The sequence below is a fragment of the Erpetoichthys calabaricus genome, chromosome 8 (genome assembly GCF_900747795.2).
Source record: "Erpetoichthys calabaricus chromosome 8, fErpCal1.3, whole genome shotgun sequence".
NCBI classification, from domain to species: Eukaryota; Metazoa; Chordata; class Cladistia; order Polypteriformes; family Polypteridae; genus Erpetoichthys; species Erpetoichthys calabaricus.
Window position 1 is genome coordinate 109,681,520 of NC_041401.2, and position 22,931 is coordinate 109,704,450.

Here is a 22,931-nt window from a genome sequence, read left to right on the forward strand (position 1 = left end):
CATAGGGACAACGTCTCCACAGATGCCCGACTCCATGGCAGATGTAACACCGGCGCACCCCTTGTCTTTCCGGTGCCCTCCAGGCCTGAAAACAGGACGGGAACGCCCGTGCCTGTATCTCTTCAGCTTGGCTTGGGGCAACTCTCCACTGCCTTGGAGAGAGCTCTCTCACCGCACGCGAGCTCTCGTGGTCTTGTTTCGCCCTGGGAGACCCTTCCGTTTTCCTCCGGGGCCTCCCGTTCCTCTGGGGTGCTGTAACAGCCTGGATCCCCTTATGGGACAAAGAGGGACCCTGTGCTGTTTGCACACCTCTCGAACGGGTTATGAGCGCCGCAGTTTCCTTGCGCGGGGTGGTCTGGGTACCGACACAAACAAGCCGGCACCGCCCCCGCATCTCTGCTCGTACTGCAGGCTCAGTACTCGTCCCCTGATCTACTGTCGGAACCCTTGCTACTTGGATCCCTTCCGTTACATCCGGGTCCTTTTCGCTAGGGTTTCCATTATTATATTTGGTACCAGTATCACTTACCTGTACCCCGACATCGGACTGGCAGGAGAATCCCACGTCGCGCCGCCTCAACCATCTCAGTACGGTTCTCAGGGGCGCGTCCGCAGTCTCTTCCAGTGTCTTAATTACGCCCTTTACCTCACTCAGCATCTGTAGAAGAGGCTGTATAGGACGAAAGACTTTCTCCAAGTCCCATACAGCCAACAACAATTCACTAACATCAGCCGGCGGTGAATTCATGCCTTCTCTGTACTCACCTACCGGCTGGGAGCCGTGGAGCCCCTGCGCATGCTCCGTTGGGTCTTTGAGCGTTTCAGGATTGACGTTCGTTGGTCCCGCCTTCAAGTCTTCACCGGCGGGTATACAACAGACCCCGTCCAATCCTGTGCTTGTCGCTGGGAGGAACTTCCGGTCTTTCGACGCTCCCTCCATCCTATGAGCGGACTCGATTGGGGAAGAGTCTTCCGGGCAGCTTCCGCCCCGCAGCCCTTCTGCAACCAGTAGCGATTCTTCCTCGTCTTCCGTCTCCGTCTCGCCATCACTCCAGGGGTTAGCGTGCTTCGGCCACAGACGCGGATTCGGGCAGTCTCCTGCTAAAAAGCAAGACCAGGAGACAACAGGGTAAGCCCCGCCAAGCGTATCGCCGTCACACGCGAGACTTACCTCCCGGTTCCCGTCTTCTTGAGCATACTGCTGCTGGGTGGCCTCTTCTGCTGAGCTGTTAACCCATGCGTCCGGAAAGACGCCGTTGGGCAGAGGCGTCGCTATCTTAGGGGCGCGTTTGCCCTTCTTCTTCCCCATACTGCTAAACGTCCGTCAAGCGTGGTCTTTGGCGAGCGTTTTCTGGGACGTTGGCGCAGGACTGCGTGCCACAATAAACGTGTGTCTTCGTCCGCTGTGCGGGCAGCCTCCACAAAAATTTTTTTTTTTTTTTTTTTTTTTTGAAAACGGGGTCCCCTCCTTTTAGCAGGAGGAGGGCCCCACGTTGGGCGCCATTGTGGAAAGCATACCCCCAGACACAGACAGACAGACACCAGAATGTCCAAAACACACTTCTTTATTTTCCTACAGCACCACAATGCCTTCCTTCACCAACCCTTTCTTCTTCTCTTTCTCTTTTCTTCTCTTCTCACCTTCAACCTTCTCTCTCTTTCTCTCTTCTTCTTTTCTTCTCTGTCTCTTCTTCTTCTTCTTCTTCTCTTTCACCTTCGACCTCCTCTTGCCCTCCTCACAAGCTTTGTCTTCTTCCTCCCAACTCTGGCTCTCTTAGTGGAGGGAGGCGGCCCCTTTTATTACGACCCGGATGAGCCCCAGGTGCTCCCTATGACATCCCTTCCTGGTGTGGCGGAAGTGTCAGGAGAGCACCTGGAAGTACACCGGGTGCCTTTGGGATTACTTCCGGCAGCACTTCCTGGTGTGGCGGAAGTGCTGCCATCCAGGACTCCCTAACTGTCCGGGCGCCCCCTGGCAGTGGCCACGTCTTCTCACAGTGGTGAGTATCCTGGCTCCATTCCTGTGGCCCCAAATTAGGCCCGGGCGGCTGCCCTCCCGTGGCCGAGGAGAAGTATTGTCCAACTTGGGGACTATCCAGGCGTCCCGGCCGGGCAGTGTCCCTGCTCATCCGTGACAATATAGATGAGAAAATAAGCAGTCACTTTAAATGAAGGCTGCTTCCCTTCTTGTCTCTACAGTTGACAGTCATCCTCTTTAATAAAATCCCTGTGTGCGTCCAGGTGTCCGTGTGTGTGTGTCTTCTGGTGAAGTGCGCATGCGCGTGTCACCGTGCGATATTACTGTCAGAGAAAATTACAGCCATTTTGCGGAAATACAAACCAGTATTACTGCGAAAGGAAATTAAAGGTACACAATACAGTGACGCATATTACAGCCACATACAAGCCAGTATTACTGTCAGAGAAAATTAAAGGCATATTACCGACGCGCACGCCTGTATTACCGCCAGAGAAAATTAAAGGTACATTATGGACGTACAAGACAGTATTACTGTCACAGTAAATTAAAGACACACAATACACGGCGGCAGCCCACGAAGAACAGTCAGCTCAGCAACTAAACATCAACAAAAGAAAGGCTGAAAGACAAAGAAAAATACGACCAACAAACAGAATGAAGTCAAGGTACCTTGCCATTTAATATAGACTGTTCCTACTAATGTTTATGCACTACTGTTCAAGCGCCCGTTATTGTAACGGGCTTAATGACTAGTTGTTTAATAAAGTCAAGCAGGAGAAGCATGTAATGAGAAGCCAGTTGAAGATTATGGAAACTAGGTAGAGAAAAAAGCTTGAAAAGCTCATGTTTGGAAGCTCCAGAGACAAATTTATCATAGTAGTAAAAATGTCAGCATTATTTTGTAAAAGGAACAAAGTGAAGGATTTTTTGATGGTGGTGTGTAGCATGGGTGAGTGGTTAAATATTCTTTTAGGTTAGATATTATAGAGTAATTATAGTGCCATAACAAAGTAGCTGTTAACTTCCTGATGTCCTCCATCTATATATATAATTCACTAAGCCGCCGACAAGTAAGACACCCATGGCACACGCAGGACGGAGCCACGCCCACCAACCATAAGACCATTGGATATGACGACAACTCGCAGAGCCACACCCACCAACTCGGACGCGACGACTTGGAAAATATGGCGTCATTTATGTTCGTCTGTGCTAGAGTCCACATGCACCTCTGAGCCACGTTGACTGTTCATAGAGGCATGTTTCTCGCGGATGTGAATCACTGTATGCGGCGTCTAAAACAGTTTGCGAGGGGTATCGCATGGGATCCTTAAAACAATACTTTAAAACTGAGGTTAAAACACAATGAAGGAAGCAGTCTTTAAAAACCAGTAAGCCCTGTGCCTCTTTTTCATTAGCATCTCACCTGCTTCACCGATGCAGGCCCTGCAACAGTCGAGACGCTCTCTCAGCAGCTGACCTTCTCTGTGCCTGACTCCACTACTGTCAATCGTCTGATTAAAAATGGCCTTTTGAAGGGGAGCTATGGACCCGCTATACCACAGGAACACATTGCCTTCGAGCCTGCTCTCGCTCACTCTTAACGTACTGGCTTTCTCTCTCTCCTCATTCGCTCGCACACTGCACAGGGGAGAAACGCCCGCAGCACGACTCCACCCGGAAACTGCTTCAGCCACACTTCCACACCCCTCGCTACGCTGTGAGCGCGGTGATTATTTATTTAAAAATGGCCTTTTGAAGGGGAGCTGTAGACCCGCTATACTACAGGAACACCTGACACATTGTATTCACATTGTTTTCCTTTTATTTCTGATCCTGTTCGAGCAGATCAGACATATTTAAAAATGGCCTTTTGAAGGGAAGCTATGGACCCACTATACCACAGGAACACCTGTGACATCGCCTTCGAGCCTGCTCTCGCTCACTTGTAACGTACCGGCTTTCTCTCTCTCCTCACTCGCTCGCACACTGCACAGGGGAGAAATGCCCGCAACACAACTCCACCCGGAAACCGTTTCAGCCACACTTCCACGCCCCTCGCTACGCTGTGAGTGCGATGATTATTTATTTAAAAATGGCCTTTTGAAGGGGAGCTGTGGACCCGCTATACCACAGGATCACCTGTGACATTGCCTTCACATTGTTTTCCTTTTATTTCTGATCCCATTGAGCAGATCAGACACCCAGGCAAACAACACTGAATAATCAATAGCTGCAACTACTTTGCCCGCCCCAACTCCTCACCTGAGTCGGTTTCGTCTGTGTTCAGCAGTGTTTCCCAAACTCGGTCCTGGTGAACCCCTGTGGCTGCAGGGTTTTGTTCCAACCAGATTCCTAATCATTAATGCCGGTGAAACTCATCTGGGATAAGTCGGTTTTTCGAACGCAGCCGTGTAGCAGATTAGTCTAGCAGACTAGCTGGATGTAATAATCCGAGATGAATGTGCCCCCCCGCGCTGAGTGAAAAGCCAATGTATATTGAGTCTAGAAAACATGATCAGCAAGTCTTTGATAGGCTGCAACAAAATTATGAAAGTACGGGTGCATTTTTTTCACACAAGCTGTGTGTGTGTGTGGGTGGGTGGGTGTTAGTTAGTTAATTAGTTACTTGAAGGATTTCAAGATTTAATATGCACAAGCGGTAACACTGCAAAAGCAGCCCAAACCAGAAAAGACGGTTGGCAAAAACTGGTCGACAAATTAAACGCGTGTGCATTGTACTTACTGAAAGCAGCGTTATGGATTTTGAAAATGTTCATTTTTTTCCCTCTGCTTAAAAAACATTAAAAAAGCGTCGTGATTATGCAGTGTATACTATGCCGCGGGTTGGTATGCAGTGTGTAAAACAGTTTGTTTGTCACGGATAATTTGCCTTTTATCCGCAAAATGCCGCAAAACGCAAGTGCTGAAACTTATCCCTACCGACAAAGTAACTTTCACCAGCATGGCTTCTATCGTCACAGACGATCTCGATTTCAGTCACGGACAATTGTATGTTGCTCTCTCCAGAGGTCCATCTTTTCATTCACTCACAGTGGTATCCACAAACCCACCCCATTTGGACAACTGTGTCGTTCAGGAAGTGTTCACCCATCAATACATAATTATCTGGCGTATGTTACGCCGCGGGTTGGCTAGTTTTTGCATATTCTTAACACTTAATTGGTTCTGATCTCCAAAAAAATGAACATAACAGACAACCTGAGTAAACAGAATACAGTTTTTAAAGTCATTTGATGAATTGAAGGAAAAAAGTTAATCAGCAACTTAGTCATCTATGTGACGAAGTAACTTGGTTGTGCTAACATTAGCAGCAAAATCTGCAATCAAATGCTTCTGGAAACAGTAGATCAGTCTTTGTCATTGTTGTGGAAGAATTTTTTCCCACTCTTCTCAACAGAATTATTTTAATTCAGCCACACTGGATGGTTTTCAACTATGAGCTGCCAATTTAAGATGCCGCATCAAAATCTCAGTGCGATTCACTCCAAAGCCTTAATTTTTTTTTCCAGCATTCCAAAGTGGACTTGCACTTGTGCTTTGGATCATTGTCCTGCTGCATAACCCAATTGCACTTGAGCTTCAGATCACGGACTAATGACCGGATATTGTCCTTCAGTACTTTCTGGTAGAGATGTGAATTTATGCTTCCTTCAGTGATGGCAAGTTGTCCATTCCTGAAGCAGGAAAGCATCATCACACCATCACCATATTTGACTATGGGCGTGATGTTCTTATTTTGGAAAGCTGTATTATCTTTATGCCATATGTAACAGGGCCCATGCGTTCCAGAAACTTACACTTTTGACTCTTCAGTCCACAGAACATTATCCTAAATGTTTTGAGGGTAAGTGAGGTGTTTTTTTTTTTTTTTTTTGGCAAATGGTAGACAAGCCTTTATGCTCCTCTTGTTTAGCAGTGTTTTTCACCTTGCAACTCTCCCAAGGATACCATTTTTGCCAAGTGTCTTTCTAATGGTGGCATTAACTGAGCTGAGAGAAGCCTGCAGTTCCTTAGATGTTCATCTAGATTCATCTGTGATTTCCTGCATGAGTTTTCTGTGTACTCTTAAAGAGTAATTTTGCTAGGCCAGTAACTCCTGGGCAGATTGATCACTGTTCCAAATTTTCTCCCTTTGGAGAACACGGCTTTCACGGTGGTTCACTAGCTGCCCAGGGTTTTAGATATTGCTTTGTAACCCATTTCCGACTTGTATGTGTCAGTAACTTTCTTTCTCAGGTTTTCTAGAATTTCTTTAGATTGCACATGGTGTGCTGCTTGTTGAGATCTTTTAGCCAACCTCACATTGCTATTCAAGTGATGTTTAGATTGGGCTGGCAGCATTTAAGCTTAGGTGTGTTTAGTCTAATTTAACCCATTATTTACATTTGGTTTATTGGTTGATTAAGTGATTAAGTGTTGCATGACATTATTGGTTTATCAAGTCATTATTGTCACTTCTACAGTGAAATTCTTGAATGTGCTGATCAGCATGCAATACGTCACTATGATTATTGAGTATAACCTACCTTACTTCAAAATATCTTTCTTCTTTACTATAAATAACTGCCTTCTTTCAAAACCTTAATAGGCATAAGCTGAGGTGTAGAAAAATGTGCAACATTTTAGTTTTTTCAAAATCAGCAAAAGATTTAGTAACAACTTAATTGTTAAAGCATTTCTCTACTGTATGTTTAAACCAAATATTACTGTAATGTTACATACCTAGGCTGTTACTCATTTACACAGACTAGTAATTTTAAAATGCTGATCGTGTAAATGAGGGAAATATGAATAGTTTATATGCAAATATAAGTGTTAGAGTCAAGAGAAGATTATATCTAAACAGAAAAATTGGAACTGTGATTTTATTTATGCAGTATGTAAATATAACCTTTTATTTTGTATTATAATTTATATTTAAAAGTCAGAAAGCCTTCAGTGTTATCTGTGTCTCATGTATATGTAGTGATTGAATTTATCAGTCTATTTCTCAGATCTGGTCTGATATCTCACCTCATACTAAATTTTTGTAATTATAGAACTTGGCTTTCTTAACATTTGAAAACTAACACTTACTATGTTACACATTATATAATTATATGGTAATAAAGAGGAAGTTGCTGTAACAATTTTTCTTCAAATTTATTTTTCAGAGATATATTTGAGGAGCTGCTAGAGGCAGAGAAGATTTCAAGTGGAAGATAGAGATGAAGGTCAAAAGACGTCCTACAAAAATGCTTATTTGGTTGCTGAATATGAACTAATATGAATATGTTTAAGAGAACTACTGATAATTATTCTCCCTTTGACTCCCGGAGAGGTTTTTTTTTTTTTTTTTTTTTACAGTAAAGTGATCATCTTCAAACAGCTTTGGTTTAAAATCTTTGCTAATAACCAGTCTCTCGTGCAGCTGTATATCTAGTTCTGTTAATGTACTATAAAAGTGGTAATTTCCACAAGATTGTATTTTGCAATTATTTTTCTGTGTTTAATCCTGGATTAAAAACTCCAGGCAATTTAAATGCATTGAGAGTGTGTGGTTTTATGTGTGTGTGTGTTTTGCTCTCCCTGTTCTTAATAAAGAGGTTATATTTATTGATGTCCCTTTTTCCGTTAAAAGGGGAATGGTGTGCTACAGTTGTAACTTTTCAGCAATGTTGTTGCAATTTATAGCATCAACATATATCATCAATTCAGTATGCTTTAAAAAGTTGGTGTGTAAATAGTTGCCCTGGGTTGGTGGGATTAAATAAAAGTATGAGCTTGCTTCTAGAGTTTACTAAACAATCTTGTAGGTTTGTACATATGTAACTTTAACAATTCCTGTTGTTAAGAATATCAGACAAAACTGGATTTTATTAAAGTGCAGCCATTGTTATGACTCAAATTTTATAGTTTCCATTTATCTATTTCATAATTTTTTTTCTTTAAAATTATTTCCACTTTACATCTTCTCAGTAACAACAGTTAGACAGCATTGCCAAATTTACCCTACAGACAAATAAAGTTCCATCTATGTAAGGTATATTACAAATTTTAACACTTAGAAATGCTTATCTTCTGAAAATGGTTGTAACCAAGTACAGATGTAGGTCAGAGGAATCAAAGGTTTAATTTGAATTCAGTCCTTCCTAGCCTCAGACATTATTAATTAGTAAGAACAGTCAAGTGTCAGCTCAAATCCTTTCTGAAGCTGTTTGAAGGATGGGTTCTCCCTTATTTGCCGGCTTTTGCTAGCACATTTTCCTTTAGAAATGCTCTCCTAAGAGCTTTTAGATGAAGTACGGCTGTCACCATTCTGATTAAGTATTGGAAATACCATCTTATACTGGAATTTTTTAAACTTGAAACAGTTATCCAGCCTAGTAAATAATACATTTGAAATATAATCTCTCAGGAAATGTGTATAATAAGCAAAATATACTTGAGATTAATGTAAGAATAAAAGATAAAGTGAAACATTATTTTTTTAATTTTAAAAAGGTTATTTGTTTTTGCTACTGACATACATAAACTAATTTGATTTTGTTAGTGTACTTGACAGAATATTCACAAAACCAATCAAATAATAATGCAAAACATCTGGGGCCTCATGTGTAAAAGGAGGTCAGAGTTGGAAATGTGTGCCAGCCTTTTCTTATGCAAAGGCTGAGATTTATAACAAAAAGTTAGTGTGAAAATTGGCTTAATGTTAGGACAAATTTCCACAATGATGGCATCTTAGCGACCCTAGGCGGCAGGACAATGAAGTGGACTGAAAATCTTGTTTTATTTCAATGACGTGAGAGTCATCACATCACAATGTTACTGAACTAATTATATCACGGTTAATTAACATGCTCTCTCAGTACACCTGTCTTCAGTGTTGGTAATAACTCCTAATGAATAAGCTTAATGTTAATTGCATTAGTGTATGGCTTATCTGATTTGTTTATGAAAAATGTGTGCACGGTGTTATATGACATAGCTGGCAATGGCATTGTTGTCTATTTTGGAGGATATAGATAGATAGATAATTAATCCCAAGGGGAAATTCACAAATATATTGCCAATGGCAAGCTATACAAAGACTCGAGTCTTCAGGGATCACAGTAATTTTTTTGGCATATAATTATGACTGGGTTATAAGACAATTTAGACTTCCTAGAGTCCGAGTTGTGTGTTGAATTGTGCCTACATTACAAGAGACTGACATGCAGAAATCATGTAATCCCTGTTCCATCACAGGTTTTAACAGCTGTAGGGTATTTGGCGATAAAAGCTTTTCAGCATGAAGTGGCCACTAACTGGCAGGGTATCTTGCAGCCATCCCCCAGCTGTGTTGCATCATCTGTATGGAATGGTAAAATTAAGATGCTACCCAGCTATATCTAGTCTCCTCATGGTCAGGGTGAGCAAGCCAAGATTAAAAGACAATTTGAAGCAATTGTATTTTCTATTGTAATCAATGCACAGATATTATGATAAATTGTACAATCAATGAATGAACCTGCTTTTGTAAATGATATAAACAGAAAGCACCTTCACTCAGTTAATATACAAGTAAAATGTGATTCCTAAATGTGTCTGATTAATGTTGTTGCAAGGTGGCTTGCATAGTTCTAAGTTGATTTGAGATTTACAAAGGAACTTGGCATGGCATGTTACATACATACGGTTTTATAAAACCATTTTTTTGTGCATATGCCATTTTTGCCTTTGAGAGCATAAGCAAAATGTTAGTATGCAATCCAAGGAACGTTTTATATATGAAGCACCCTAACTAATTTCCTACTACTATAGAATTTTTTATTTTTTTACAAACGTAAATATTTACAGAACTTCCTGTGAAAGGAGAAAATGCAGGTGGTATTTAAGCCCATTCATTTAATCTAAAACAATTTGTAATACAGTTTTATTGGTAAATTTTAACATGTTTTTGTGCTTTTAAAGACTGGATTGTTTTGTAAAAATGATTTAAATATACCTATTTACATTTTGTTTAGAAAAATGGAAAATGTTTGCTGTTGAAAGAACCACAACCAAATGTGCAAAATCCTCCAATAGCGTCCATGGTCCCCAGCTCCCTCCCCAATTCAAGTCAATGACAATTAGTCATCCATCCATTATCCAACCCGCTATATCCTAACTACAGGGGCACGGGGGTCTGCTGGAGCCAATCCCAGCCAACACAGGGTGCAAGGCAGTAAACAAACCCCGGGCAGGGTGCCAGTTAGTCATTCCACTATTAATGTTTTCCTTGCAATACCTCAGTACATTTTTAAACACAAATGTACGGCATGTAACCTAACATTGTGTGTGTGTGTGTGTGTGTGTAGGATATGAGAGGTGGTTGGACTTCCTGGGGATTAGCTCAACCCAATATAGCTAATATTTGGCAATTACTCTGCATTTTTTTCAAAAGTCCATTGTAACCTGACCTTTAACATCTCATGAAATTCAAAGCACTACTTCAGTACTAATGTATCGCACTGCATTAAATTGTGAAAATAATTTTAGATATTTTGTGTGTTTGAAGTGTGTCAAATTTGCAAGCATTAAGGAAGCTCCTTTTTCACATAAAGCATATCTTTACAACAACAAACAGATTGTGTTCCCTTTTTTAGTGAAAAGTTCAGCTGAATATTAAAACATTCATTGTTTTCTCCTGGGTTCAAGTTAAGAAAAATGATTTTTTGTAAGTGGCTGGAGTTTGAGTCCGGTACATCTGTTGTACTCTTCAAGGACTTGGCTCTCCTTCTGGAACATCTGTTTTAAAAGGAAAAGAATAGTGATATGCAAGAAATAAGATACGTTATAAAAAGTAAACCTCCGTTCTCAAAAATGGCAAAAGCAGGAACATTTATACAGGTTAGCATGGTGGCCTCACAGATCCCACATCCAGGGTTCATACCTTGAGCCTGGGTGTTGTCTGCATAGAATTTGCAAGGTCTTTGTATCTGCATGGGATGAAAATCAGTGTGCCTGGAGAAAAACAAGTTATTCCAAAGGGTGATTCTAAATTACAACACTTTTAAGTGTTAAGGTTCATTCCAGGGTGGTTTCTTGTCTTAACCCTGTGCGAACTATGAAACCATGAACTGCACTAAATATGTGCAAGACTGTCATGTTTATAATACCTAAGCTTTGAGAAGGTATTGAGGGTTGTTAAATAAGTGCTAGACAAAACAATCATGGGACTGGTGGAAGTTAGCTTTCAGTATTTTCTGTCAGGCAAATGGAGGAAAAAAATTACATGTATTTGACATGGTTTCGCCAAAGGTGGATTGATGATGTAACGAGTGAAGTGTGCAGCCAGGATGAAAAGAGCCTTTGTGCAGGAAAGTTCCCTCAGCTTAAGACAGCAAGATCTACAACTCGTCAACCGATCTTCCTTGGTTGAATCAATAGACATGATGTCCCAGATTCCAGTGGTTTGTGTTTGCATTTCTGAAAGGATGACGAGAAAGTGAGACAGACAACAGTTAGAGGACTGACCGAGTGACTCCTAACAAGTAGCTATCAAAAAACGTTTATAGTCAAATGGATAGCGTGATGTTGATATATGAAGAAACATACAATGGTCAGGATGGCACATGGGGACAGTGAAAAAATTTTCAAGTGATCAAGTAATCTTGAATCTGATGCTTTTTTTGTAATGGTGTTGAAGGCAGTGACCAGAGAAGTTTGTGAAGGGTTGCAATGATCTTGTACACCAGTTATCACGTGTTGATGCTGAAAATTGAAGCAGAATTGAAAAAGATCCTGGAAATGAAAGCCCACAAAGTAAATGCAGTAAAGACTTGGATTGGATGCAAAGGGGCATGACCATGCAGTGTGTGCTGTACATAGAGGTGTTTGTGGGGGAAAAAATGTGGTCTAAAGCACAGGTTTTTGGAGGAATATGCATAAGAGGTATAGTGTAAAGGCTGGGCTACAGGTGTTGACTGTGACCTTTGTAGAAAGTCTGCAAGAGGGATGGAAAATGCTTATGCAGTAAGAGTAAATTAAGATATTGTCAGTAGAGTTGTTTTAGATAGATAGATACTTTATTAATCCCAATGGGAAATTCACATTCTTCAGCAGCAGCATACTGATACAATAAATAATATTAAATTAAAGAATGATAATAATGCAGGTGAAAAAACAGACAATAACTATGTATAATGTTAAATATTAACGTTTACCCCCCCCGGGTGGAATTAAAGAGTCGCATAGTTTGGGGAGGAACGATCTCCTCAATCTGTCTGTGGAGCAGGACAGTGACAGCAGTCTGTCGCTGAAGCTGCTCTTCTGTCTGGAGATGATACTATTTAGTGGATGCAGTGGATTTTCCATAATTGATAGGAGCCTGCTGAGTGCCCTTCGCTCTGCCACAGATGTTAAACTGTCCAGCTCCATGCCAACAATAGAGCCTGCCTTCCTCACTAGTTTGTCCAGGCGTGAGGAGTCTTTCCTCTTAATGGTGCCTCCCCAGCACACCACTGCGTAGAAGAGGGCGCTCGCCACAACTGTTTGATAGAACATCTGCAGCATCTTATTGCAGATGTTGAAGGAAGCCAGCCTTCTAAGGAAATATAACCGGCTCTGTCCTTTCTTGCACAGCGCATCAGTATTGGCAGTCCAGTCTAATTTATCATCCAGCTGCACTACCAGATATTTATAGGTCTGCACCATCTGCACACAGTCACCTTTGATGATCACTGGGTCTATGAGGGGTCTGGGCCTCCTAAAATCCACCACCAGCTCCTTGGTTTTGCTGGTGTTCAGGTGTAGGTGGTTTGAGTCGCACCATTTAACAAAGTCATTGATTAGGTCCCTATACTCCTCCTCCAGCCCATTCCTGATACAGCCCACGATAGCAGAGGTTGGATTGTGTTGAAGGCGCTAGAGAAGTCTAGAAACATAATTCTTACAGCACCACTGCCTCTGTCCAAGTGAGAGAGAAAAACATAGTGATGTTCTACTACCCTAGTTGACATGTTGAGCACAGCCACATGTAGGCTTGGTGGTAATAGCAAGAATTAGAGGTGTATGGGGAAAAAATTATAGGCACTGTCACTCCTTTAGCAGTGAAAGTTTGAATCTTTTCCTTTGAAGTGAAAAATTTTTGAAAGCTTCATGGGAAGTAGTGTGCTATACAAAAGCGAGACATAACCAATGAATTTTAAACAAGAAGCAAAAAACTGAGAATTATCAGGTGGATGTGTGGAATGAATGGATTATTAACGCTAAGATAAAAGAAAGGCATGGATGGAAAGGAGTAGGATGATTGGATGTAGAGGCAAAGGGGATTAAGGCCAAGGATGAGGCTGAAGATGACATGGTTAAAAGTGTTTGTGAACATGACAAAAGGATGCCCAGAACTGTGCAAAGTAGGGGAAATTATTCTGGGGGCAACTGGGTAAACCTGAAAAAATAATTAAATGGCTGATGATTATATGCTAACTTAATCCTGTACTTTGGAGTGTGCACAATGCAGAAAATTTTGATTGTACAGTAATCCCTCCTCCATCGCGGGGGTTGCGTTCCAGAGCCACCCGCGAAATAAGAAAATCCGCGAAGTAGAAACCATATGTTTATATGGTTATTTTTATATTGTCATGCTTGGGTCACAGATTTGCGCAGAAACACAGGAGGTTGTAGAGAGACAGGAACGTTATTCAAACACTGCAAACAAACATTTGTCTCTTTTTCAAAAGTTTAAACTGTGCTCCATGACAAGACAGAGATGACAGTTCTGTCTCACAATTAAAAGGATGCAAACATATCTTCTCTTCAAAGGAAACAGAGAGGAAAGCAAACAAAATCAATAGGGCTGTTTGGCTTTTAAGTATGCGAAGCACCGCCGGTACAAAGCTGTTGAAGGCGGCAGCTCACACCCCCTCCGTCAGGAGCAGGGAGAGAGAAAAAGAGAGTCAAAAATCAATACGTGCCCTTTGAGCTTTTAAGTATGCGAAGCACCGTGCAGCATGTCGCTTCAGGAAGCAGCTGCACACAGAAGGTAGCAACGTGAAGATAATCTTTCAGCATTTTTAGACGAGCGTCTAGGTGTGCGAACAGCCCCCCTGCTCACACCCCCTACGTCAGGATCAGAGAAAGTCAGCGCAAGAGAGAGAGAGAGAGAAAGTAAGTTGGGTAGCTTCTCCGCCATCTGCCAATAGCATCCCTTGTATGAAATCAACCGGGCAAACCAACTGAGGAAGCATGTACCAGAAATTAAAAGACCCATTGTCCTCAGAAATCCGCGAACCAGCAAAAAATCCGCGATATATATTTAAATATGCTTATATATAAAATCCGCGATAGAGTGAAGCCGCGAAAGGCGAAGCGCGATATAGCGAGGGATCACTGTACTTTTTAGTGTGGGCCAGAAAAAAAACAAAGATGAAGATTAGGCAATTATATGCCATTAAATTCTAATTTGCTGTATTCAAGAAGGAAGTCACTGTAGGTAATTGTTAACTAGCTTTTTTTTTATTACTATACCTGTTTCCATTCTTGCTCTGTTCTATGTCTGTATCCCAGTAGGTGGCAAATTCCATGAGCTGCTACTACCTGTGAAAGTGTGAACAAAACAGAGCATGTATTTGTATCAAAATAAACCGCTTAGACCACAAAGCCAAACATGTTGAAAGCAACTTGTTCTCTTTATGTACAAAAAAGTGTGTTATTTAAATAAACACATTTTTGGGCAAGAATATTATAATATTTATGCAGATCTATTGAACCAAACCTCTCTTTACATAGGGCAGTAAATGAATACATCTTTCAAAGGCTTTATCTGCCACCAACCATATGAAGTCTTGGTCTAGTTGCACTACTAAAGCTAGCCGGAAGAATGCAAACCCAAAAGAGCATTATAGCATGGTATGGTGGAGGACAGATAAATCATACCTGTAGCCAAGAGACAACAGGAATGCTGGACATGGTGGGACAGTGCGTGGGGGAAGTTTCTGAACTGCAAGGACATTTGGAATATGAAGGGGCACAGTGTCAGTTTCTTACTGTTCTCGGTTTATAAATGTAATACCAATGCCAAGAAACTTTCACAGGTGGAGACTAGCCAATCTGGACCGCGTTTTGTCATCATGCCAAGCAAGTTTGGTGGACAGAAGGTATAGATTATGCAATGACCAGGTTTTGGCCCAACAGACCAAGGGTCAGGGTAAGGAGAGGAGACGAGGGCCCCCACTTCATCCATTTTCTAAGGCTAGGGGAGAAAGCAAGTAAGGAGGCTGGAGTTACAAGGATCTGCAAATGATTATGAAAGGACTAAAATTCTAAGTAGGGATTGCCAGGAAATGTCCCTGGCCCAATCTAATCATTTTGCAAAGAGCAACAAAGCAGGCTGCCCTGGTGGAGTTAACAGTATCCTGGAAGGAAATGATCGATGAGACTAACAAGTCAGAGCTTGGGAAATACCAGTCCATTTTCCAGGAGAGCCAGCTGATGGGATGGAGAGTCTGGAACCTCCCAATAGAGGTTAGGTGTAGGAGTGTTGGGGATCCTTGGAATCAGAGGTCCAAGTCATAAAAAGTTTATGGCAGACATCTCAAGGCTGGAAGAAACAACATCCAGGTGGCTGTAGCTTAACAGGAGTAAACATTGGTGCAACCAGGGTGGTGGAGGAAAGAAAGGGCAGAGCTGAGCAACAGTTAGACCTGAAGGATGGAAGAGGTGGTACCAGGACGCTGGTTCCGCTGTTAAAGGCTAGTTGACAAAACACCAAATGGGGTGGGGTGCCCACTTGAAAGCCCTATTAAGTTCCAAAGGCCTATAATCTGCAAGGCTCTGCCCAAGAAAGAATGGTAAAGGAAGATAGGGTGTGAGATATGCCAACTAGTTACCTCCTACTAAGTGAGGGGTGGCAGGGATAGTACAGCATGTTTAAAAAGGAGGTTTGATCATATGAAATATTAGAAGGAATCACTATTTCAAATTCATTAGAACTTTGCTCAGAATTTTAGAAGCAGCATTTAGTAGTGAAATTGATGTCAAGGATATGCATTGTAAACAGTATATTTTTCTTGGGAAAACATAGATTGGTGCTTGGTGTAATGTTTTAGGTAGTAGCTTTTGCTGTCTGGCTTTGACGAACACAGAAGTAATTTAACAAGTCTCCACCACTGCCCCCTTTTTTCCTTCTCTTCCTTAATAAAAAGTTTTGCTGGTTAATTATCTGGGCCTGCACATCCTTTGCTTTTTGGGTTTTAACTACTTTTGCGAATGTTAAAAGCTAATCGATTTCATTTACGCATGATATCTAAACTTGAATTGCTATATTATTAAAACAATTTAATTAGAGCATCTGTTATGTTACATTCCAATAAACAAAGCCTCCGTGTAATATTCTTTAGAAATTATGTATTTTCAATACGTTACTGCAAATATTGTTTTCAACATGGTTATCCTTGTTGTTTTCATTTTTGTCTGTGTGTGACGACGCGGGTTCTGCTCCATGCTGCCATCGGCTGTTAGGGAGCCCTTGAACCCAACACCGTCGGTAATGTCACCGATGAGCTAGACAGTGAGGCAATACCAATGAGCAAGGGGATGGTTTAAAAGTGCTAAGTGCTTTTATTTACAACAAATCCAAAACAGTGTTCAAAGTAAAGTGCTGTGCAGTTCATTCAATAAATAAATAATCCATAAAACAGTTGTGAAATGGAGGTTAAAACCAATAGAAAAAACTCTTCTAAAAAACCACGAGGTAAAATAGCACAGGAAGCAATGTGTTAAAATCAAAGAGCCCGATGTCTTCCGTTTAGCCTGGCGGCTCCCCTGCTACACCCATCTGGGCTGTTCTACCGGAGAGTCGCCCTACATGCAGCTGACCTTCTCTCTGCCTGCTTCAGCTGTTTGGATCGCCTCACCGACCCCTGGCTCTGGTAGGCTCTTCCAGACAGCGACTTGGGTTCCTCAGCGACCGGGGCGCCCACACTGGGGAATACACACCCCAAGTCTTAACTCCCGCTGCCGTCTGCGGCCTTATGTGGAGAGTCATCTATCTTCCGGTCACTCCCGCCCTTCAAAATCAACTCTGTGGGAGCAACCACTACTGCTACTCCTCGGGTGTCGGCCTAACACCCAAGCTACCTGTACAGCTGCTGCACTCGCCTGCACTCGCTTGCTCTCCCGCACCGACTTACTTTCTCTCTCTCTCTCTACTGCTTCCTGCCTCCTCCTGCAACCTCCGTTTCTTTCCTTTTCTCTTCTACTTCTTTTCCTTTTTCTTCCCCTTTAACTGGCTTGTGCTTCTCTATATAGGCGGAGAGGACATGGCAGCTGCAGCCCATTAGCCACAGGAACGATCACGGATGTGGGCAGTCTCTCACCTGTGCACTTAGGTGAGAAACGCCCACACCGCAGATCGCCCTGCGGCTCGCTACAGTTACCACGCCCCCTCACTAAGCTGCGAGCGCGGCGATTATTTATTTAAAACAAAACGGTCTTTGTTGGAAGAGCTGTGGACCCATAACACCACACTGTGTTTGTGGGAGACACAGGATATTTGTCCCCTCAGATATGTGCTTATGGTTTCTCAGTACCCTAAAAGCAATGCATAGAAAATTGCCTTATTCTGTTAGATGACATTACTAAAATTTCCAAATTTGTATATTCATAACAAACCATATAAGTGGTAATAAATATACTAAATACAGTACATTAAGAAATAAATAAAATGACCGGAGGGGAAAAATACTCACTGTCAGAGTTTCATAAAAGTCTTCAGTCTGCACTTGGCATTGCCTATAGATGAATTCCACTCCTAAGAATATGTCTCCCAGGTTACATTCATCCTGATGGGTAGCATTTGGAAGGTCTCCTGCCTTAAGATCCTCCAAACACATAAAAATTAATGCATTGTAGTACAAGCTTTCAAGTCTTTACTTTGGTTCATGTTATCAATAAAATACATTTTGATTGTACTTTCATGGCTGCTTTTGATATAACCTGTTCATATAGAATATTTTTCCTTTCACTCTCATTCTGTTAAGTCACAAGGACCCTATATTTTGAAACTACCATAAAAAAGCCTTCCCAGCGACATAGCATGGCAATTAGATACTGTTAGATTACTACTTTAAGTGAACAAACAATACATTTTCAACTGAGAAGCTAGAAAATTAATTTGTTGGAAAGTCACTTCCACCATGTCACTGAATGTGATATTGAGACAACTTAGCTAGTAGCAAATCAATCAAGCTAGAGATTCATAGTTGTAGTTTCTGTGATGATCTTTTGAAAATCAGAGTAAAAAAGTTCTTGGTGTGATTTAAAAAAAAATGCTATAAACATACCTCATAAAAGGGAAAAGACAGCACATCTGTGGGAATGGACATATGCCTATATTTCTTGTTAATGTGTTTTATCCTTTGGTTGTCTACACAAATGAAACCCAAATCAAATTTTTGGATTCCCATAATCTGCCGAAGAGTTTCCACATCCTTCCTCAGCCTGGCCCTGCGTAAGGGCACCACTCTCTGGAGGTTGCGCAGAGCAATACTCATTGTATTCAGTCGTTCTACATTCCTTTAGATGATGTCACGGAGGACTCAACAGTTTCAAATTCTTAAACAGAAAAAAGTAAGTTATTCTTTGCTACATAAAAATGGTAAAGTTTAGTTTAAGGAGAATTGTCTATTATGTACAAACAACTAAAACACAGTATAAAAGAAATACAAAAGACTACAGTGTTGGTAGCAACAAAACAAGCCTGAACTCTAAACTCTTATTTCTAATCTGAAATATCAATTTAAATTTTAAGTTGGAATTCTCCATCCTAGTCTTCAGATCACAGGCAACAACCATGAAATACAATGTCATAACACTCTATTTCAACTAAAAATGCTACTTTAGCTAAAAATATGTTCTAATGCACATTTCATAATATAGTTCCTTGACCTGTGAGATGCAGGGGCAGGCAAGAGGCTGGAATCATGCAATGCTGCAGGAGCATAAAAGGAGGCCTGATGAACACTGCAGCAGGTCAGACCCATTTAAGGAAGGAATATGGCTGCTGTGGGTGTGAAGGCTTGCAAGGACAGTGATACCCCTTGAATATAAAAAGCAGCAGCTTCCGGGGCTAGTAGTAGGAGTTGATTAGGACCTTTCTTAAAGAGACATTAAACACCTGCTTGTGTCTGTGTGTCAGTCCTTTCTACGCTGTATGTAGAGTTGTTGTATTGGTGGCAGTTGTGGGATTAAATCACCCAACAACCCATGATGGAGGATGATCTCTGAATGAACACTGGCCAGCTTGATTTCTCCATGCACTCCGGTCACAGACCTTGAACCTATGCTGATGGGAGACTTAACAGATTTCAGCAATGCATGCAATGGAGGCAAGATGGCGTCAGTAGACAAAGATCTGGTGGAAGCCCTGGATAACATGTAATTTGCTGGAGTTTGAATCCCACAAGCAAGCAAGAGGGAACCTGACCCACATAAGATGGACAAGGTTGAAGGTTGGCTGTTTCAATGGCACAGGCTCATTGGAAGTTTTCTGGAACAGATTTAATAATTACTACAGCCAATCTCCAGGGGCTAGCAGCAGCAAATGATTAGGGTCCCTTCTTAAAGGGACAATAAAAGGTCCTTTCAAGGACCAATAAACAGCTGCTTGGGTCTCTGTGTCAATCCTTCCTCTACCGTACCTTGGGTTGTTAGAGTATTCAACTTAATAATGTATTAATTGATGTGTACAATTACAAAAGTCTTTTCATTCGTATCTACAAGGCTTCATTCTTCTAACTGGTTCTTTTCCTAACGGCTGTTTGCTATTTTCTCCATATATGAAAACGTAAATCCAAACAATACACAAAATGACAGATATGACATAAGGAACCTAACAGGATCAGTTGAACTGGGCACCCATGTAACACTGCTTAATGGTTTTGTTCTCCAAATACAGTAAAACCTGCTTATAGTGACCACTCAAGGGACCGACCTAAAATGGTCACTTTAACCAAAGAAGGACATATGGAAGAAAAAATCAAGATTCTACGGCAGGCGTGTCAAACTCCGGGCCTGGAGGGCCGCAGTGGCTACAGGTTTTCATTCTGACCCTTTTCCTAATCAGTGACCCATTTTCACTGCTAATTAACTCCTTTTCCCTTCATTTCAATAGCCCTGTTTTTAAGGATTCAGTCCTCTGTATTTATTCCTTTCTTCATTAAATGGCAGCCAAATAGAAATGAGATGTGAAACGAGCCAACAGATGACCAGCTAATTTCATTTCAAGATTTCAGATTTCAAACTCCAACCAATTTCACTCCAAACAGTCTCTTAATGAGAAACCGATTCTTGCTGTTAATTACGCCCGTTATTTAATTCAATGGCTTGTTGCTGCTCTCATTCTGCCACAGCAGACATTTCCAAATTTGTCGATTTTTCTGTTGTTTCTAAGGACACCAATGTCAAAATGTTTTGGTGACCTGAGAGACCAACCTTACTGAGACCTTCATCTTTCTTTAATTTCAGATATTGTGTGATGGGCACAGGTGAGCTGGTCATGTGGTGGCTTGTTTTGTGTCTCCTTATTGTTTGGTTACTAATTAAGGAAAAAGAGACAACTAAGGGGTCTGAGTCAAGTTAATTAAAACTTAAGCAAAAGAAGTTAATTAGCAGTAAAAACTGCTCACTAATGAAGAAGATGGTTAGAATGAAAACCTACAGCCACTGCGGCCCTCCAGGCCCGGAGTCCGACACCTGTGCTCTACGGAATAAAAATTCAAAGGGAAGCATGAAAACATTATTTACTACTAACAAGGAAAAACAAAAAAAGTACTAATACTGAAGAAAAAATGGGAATTTTCCATTTTTGCAGTGAAAAATTTCAAGAAACTGTATTGAACAAATCTTATGTAGAATGAATACAATATGTATGTGACTGGTTGTAATGTTAATTATTAAAAACATTAAATATTAGCCGCAAAAAAAAAAATCAATTTGAATTTTTTTTTTTAAATAAACATTCAAACAAAATCAAATTGTAGAAGCCTCTGATGACATTATCCAGGAAAAATATGGTCCTGGTGTGCCACATTCTAGGAAGCTTGCAGCAGGGAAGTCCAAAAAGCGTAACAATTCGCACTTCTGGCGCAGACTAAGCTCTTTATACTCTCTTAGACATTTTGAGGTGAAGCACAGAACTGTCTCGTTTTAAATCTGAGGAGATGGTTACAAAATTCAGTTGCGCAAAGAGGGAGATTCAAAGAAATCTGAAAGAAAAGAGTAATCCACAGAAGCAACAGAGTCATGTGTTGACAAGAATTCCATGAATAAACGAAAGTAAGAAGAGGGGTGGAGAGTTAGGCTTTCAGGAAACTGCTGGAATAGGCCTATCCCTTCCAGAAGCTCTAACATGATTTATTACACCTACAGAGAATAAAGGGACCACATTTTTATGTTTTCCCAAAATATTTTTTTTTTTTTATCTGGTCACTATAGCCAAGATGATTTTCTTCCTAGGGATCAAGGAGAGGAGGTCACTATGTACAAACATTTTGCCATATAAAACACACTATTTCTGAAGGGACCAAGGAAAAGTGGTCACCTTACACGGGTGGTCACATTAGCAGGTTTTACTGTATAACTGTTAATGAGGCTGAGCTAATGCTGCGGTGTTATTATACGGCATCCAAATATAAACAAATGAAACTCACTCATTGACAAATCTTGATAGAACAACACATGCATTCACAGCTCAGGTGACAAGGTAGCCTTTTAATCAACAATGACTACAGAAACTTTTTGTGTTCATAAAAATTACTTCTGAATGCTTTGAAATCACTTCAGTTTTTTTAAGCAGATACTCACCGGTATGATTCCCAACCCAGCCCCCGTGTGATATGTTGTTCGAGTCAGTTTGATGTTTTGTTATGCAAGACTTCAAGCTTTTCGGGGTTCCTTCCTATTTTTTGCCCTCTAATACCCGAAAAACAACATTTTAGGCCATCTTTGGCCCATATTTTGATGGAAATTACCCCTTTATGACAAAGAGTAAACCAATAGATGTCTTCAGTAAAAATGATCAGAAGGACTTGGAAGTTGTGCACGCCAGGGGTTAAAGTTAACCCTATTCACAAACATGGGAATTAGTAATACAAGCACGTGGAATGTTGTTTTAGGCTATTGTAAGGTTGCTGATCACCAATGTGATAACATTTTTAATATCCGATTCTTTACCAGTGGCCCTGGCCCTCATAGTACAACACTAATGAGGTTAGAAATGACACGTTTCAAACATAAGCACGCAGAGTTTCGTTTTAGATTATTTTAAGGTCTGTGATTACGAGCATAATGCTATGTTTAATTGGCGCAACCTTTCTTGTTTATTATATACTTATACCTCATAAAATAGATCATTGCATTTCTTATTAACGTACCGACCTAGGACGGCTTACGATAATTCAGATTTTTGTTGATTGTTAAATGTCTTCCGAAAAAACATTCGTAAATGTACATTAACGTTCTTACCTTGGCGAGATGTAGCATACCGAACGGTCGGGCCAGTGTTTTTGTCGAAAGAGGTAAACACCCGAACAATATATTTAGTGACACTCGACGTTCACTGTGCTTCCGGTTTAGTGTATTGGCTTTTTGCTTGCAATTGGCTGCACCGGAGGCGGAGGAGGAAGACTTGCAGACATTTGCTGTTTGGGTTTGAAACGTTTTCTATTTATAAACCGAAATCGGTATCGGATAAGCCAGCAGAGGAGAACAAATACGGAAAATACTCGGAAATTATGTGAGAGCGTTTTAGCTGTCCTGCATAGTTTTTTTTTTCGTCCTATTTATATTCATGAGGTAATTCTTTAAAAGTGATAGTACTGAGATGAGGGATAATACCTTTTATTCGTGTTCATTTTTCTTTAGTGTGGTTAGTATTATTTATAATATGGGGAAACGAGTCGCTTTTTAGTTTAACAGCAAAAGCTTT

General features: G+C 41.0%; 3 protein-coding genes across 6 annotated transcripts in view; 2 read left to right on the forward strand and 1 right to left on the reverse strand.

The window, feature by feature from the left end:
• The window catches only part of usp37 (ubiquitin specific peptidase 37), a 130,429-nt gene extending 123,083 nt beyond the window's left edge, over positions 1-7,346 (forward strand). For both annotated transcript variants that reach the window (XM_051930598.1, XM_051930599.1), the window contains one exon: positions 7,159-7,346. In XM_051930598.1, the coding sequence (XP_051786558.1) occupies positions 7,159-7,210 (52 nt within the window). In that variant the 3' untranslated portion in view covers positions 7,211-7,346. The remainder of the gene's footprint in view (positions 1-7,158) is intronic.
• A 191-nt stretch (positions 7,347-7,537) lies between these two features.
• LOC114655933 (endoribonuclease YbeY) lies at positions 7,538-22,543 on the reverse strand. 2 transcript variants are annotated; one of them, XM_028807253.2, is made up of 5 exons: positions 22,469-22,530; positions 18,289-18,559; positions 17,695-17,826; positions 14,474-14,542; positions 7,538-10,753 (listed from the first exon to the last, which is right to left on the reverse strand). In XM_028807253.2, the coding sequence occupies exons 2-5, from the start codon at positions 18,496-18,498 to the stop codon at positions 10,664-10,666; spliced, it is 501 nt and encodes a 166-aa protein (XP_028663086.2). In that variant the 5' UTR covers positions 18,499-18,559; positions 22,469-22,530; the 3' UTR covers positions 7,538-10,663. The 2 variants fall into 2 exon arrangements, with proteins under 2 accessions (XP_028663086.2, XP_051786564.1); XM_051930604.1 differs by lacking the exon at positions 7,538-10,753 and having other exon boundaries at positions 14,524-14,542; positions 17,675-17,826; positions 22,469-22,543.
• Positions 22,544-22,636: 93 nt separating this feature from the next.
• mcm3ap (minichromosome maintenance complex component 3 associated protein) overlaps positions 22,637-22,931 on the forward strand; it is an 81,534-nt gene continuing 81,239 nt past the window's right edge. For both annotated transcript variants that reach the window (XM_028807254.2, XM_051930590.1), the window contains exon 1: positions 22,637-22,798. The gene's annotated coding sequence lies outside the window, so the exon portion shown is untranslated. The remainder of the gene's footprint in view (positions 22,799-22,931) is intronic.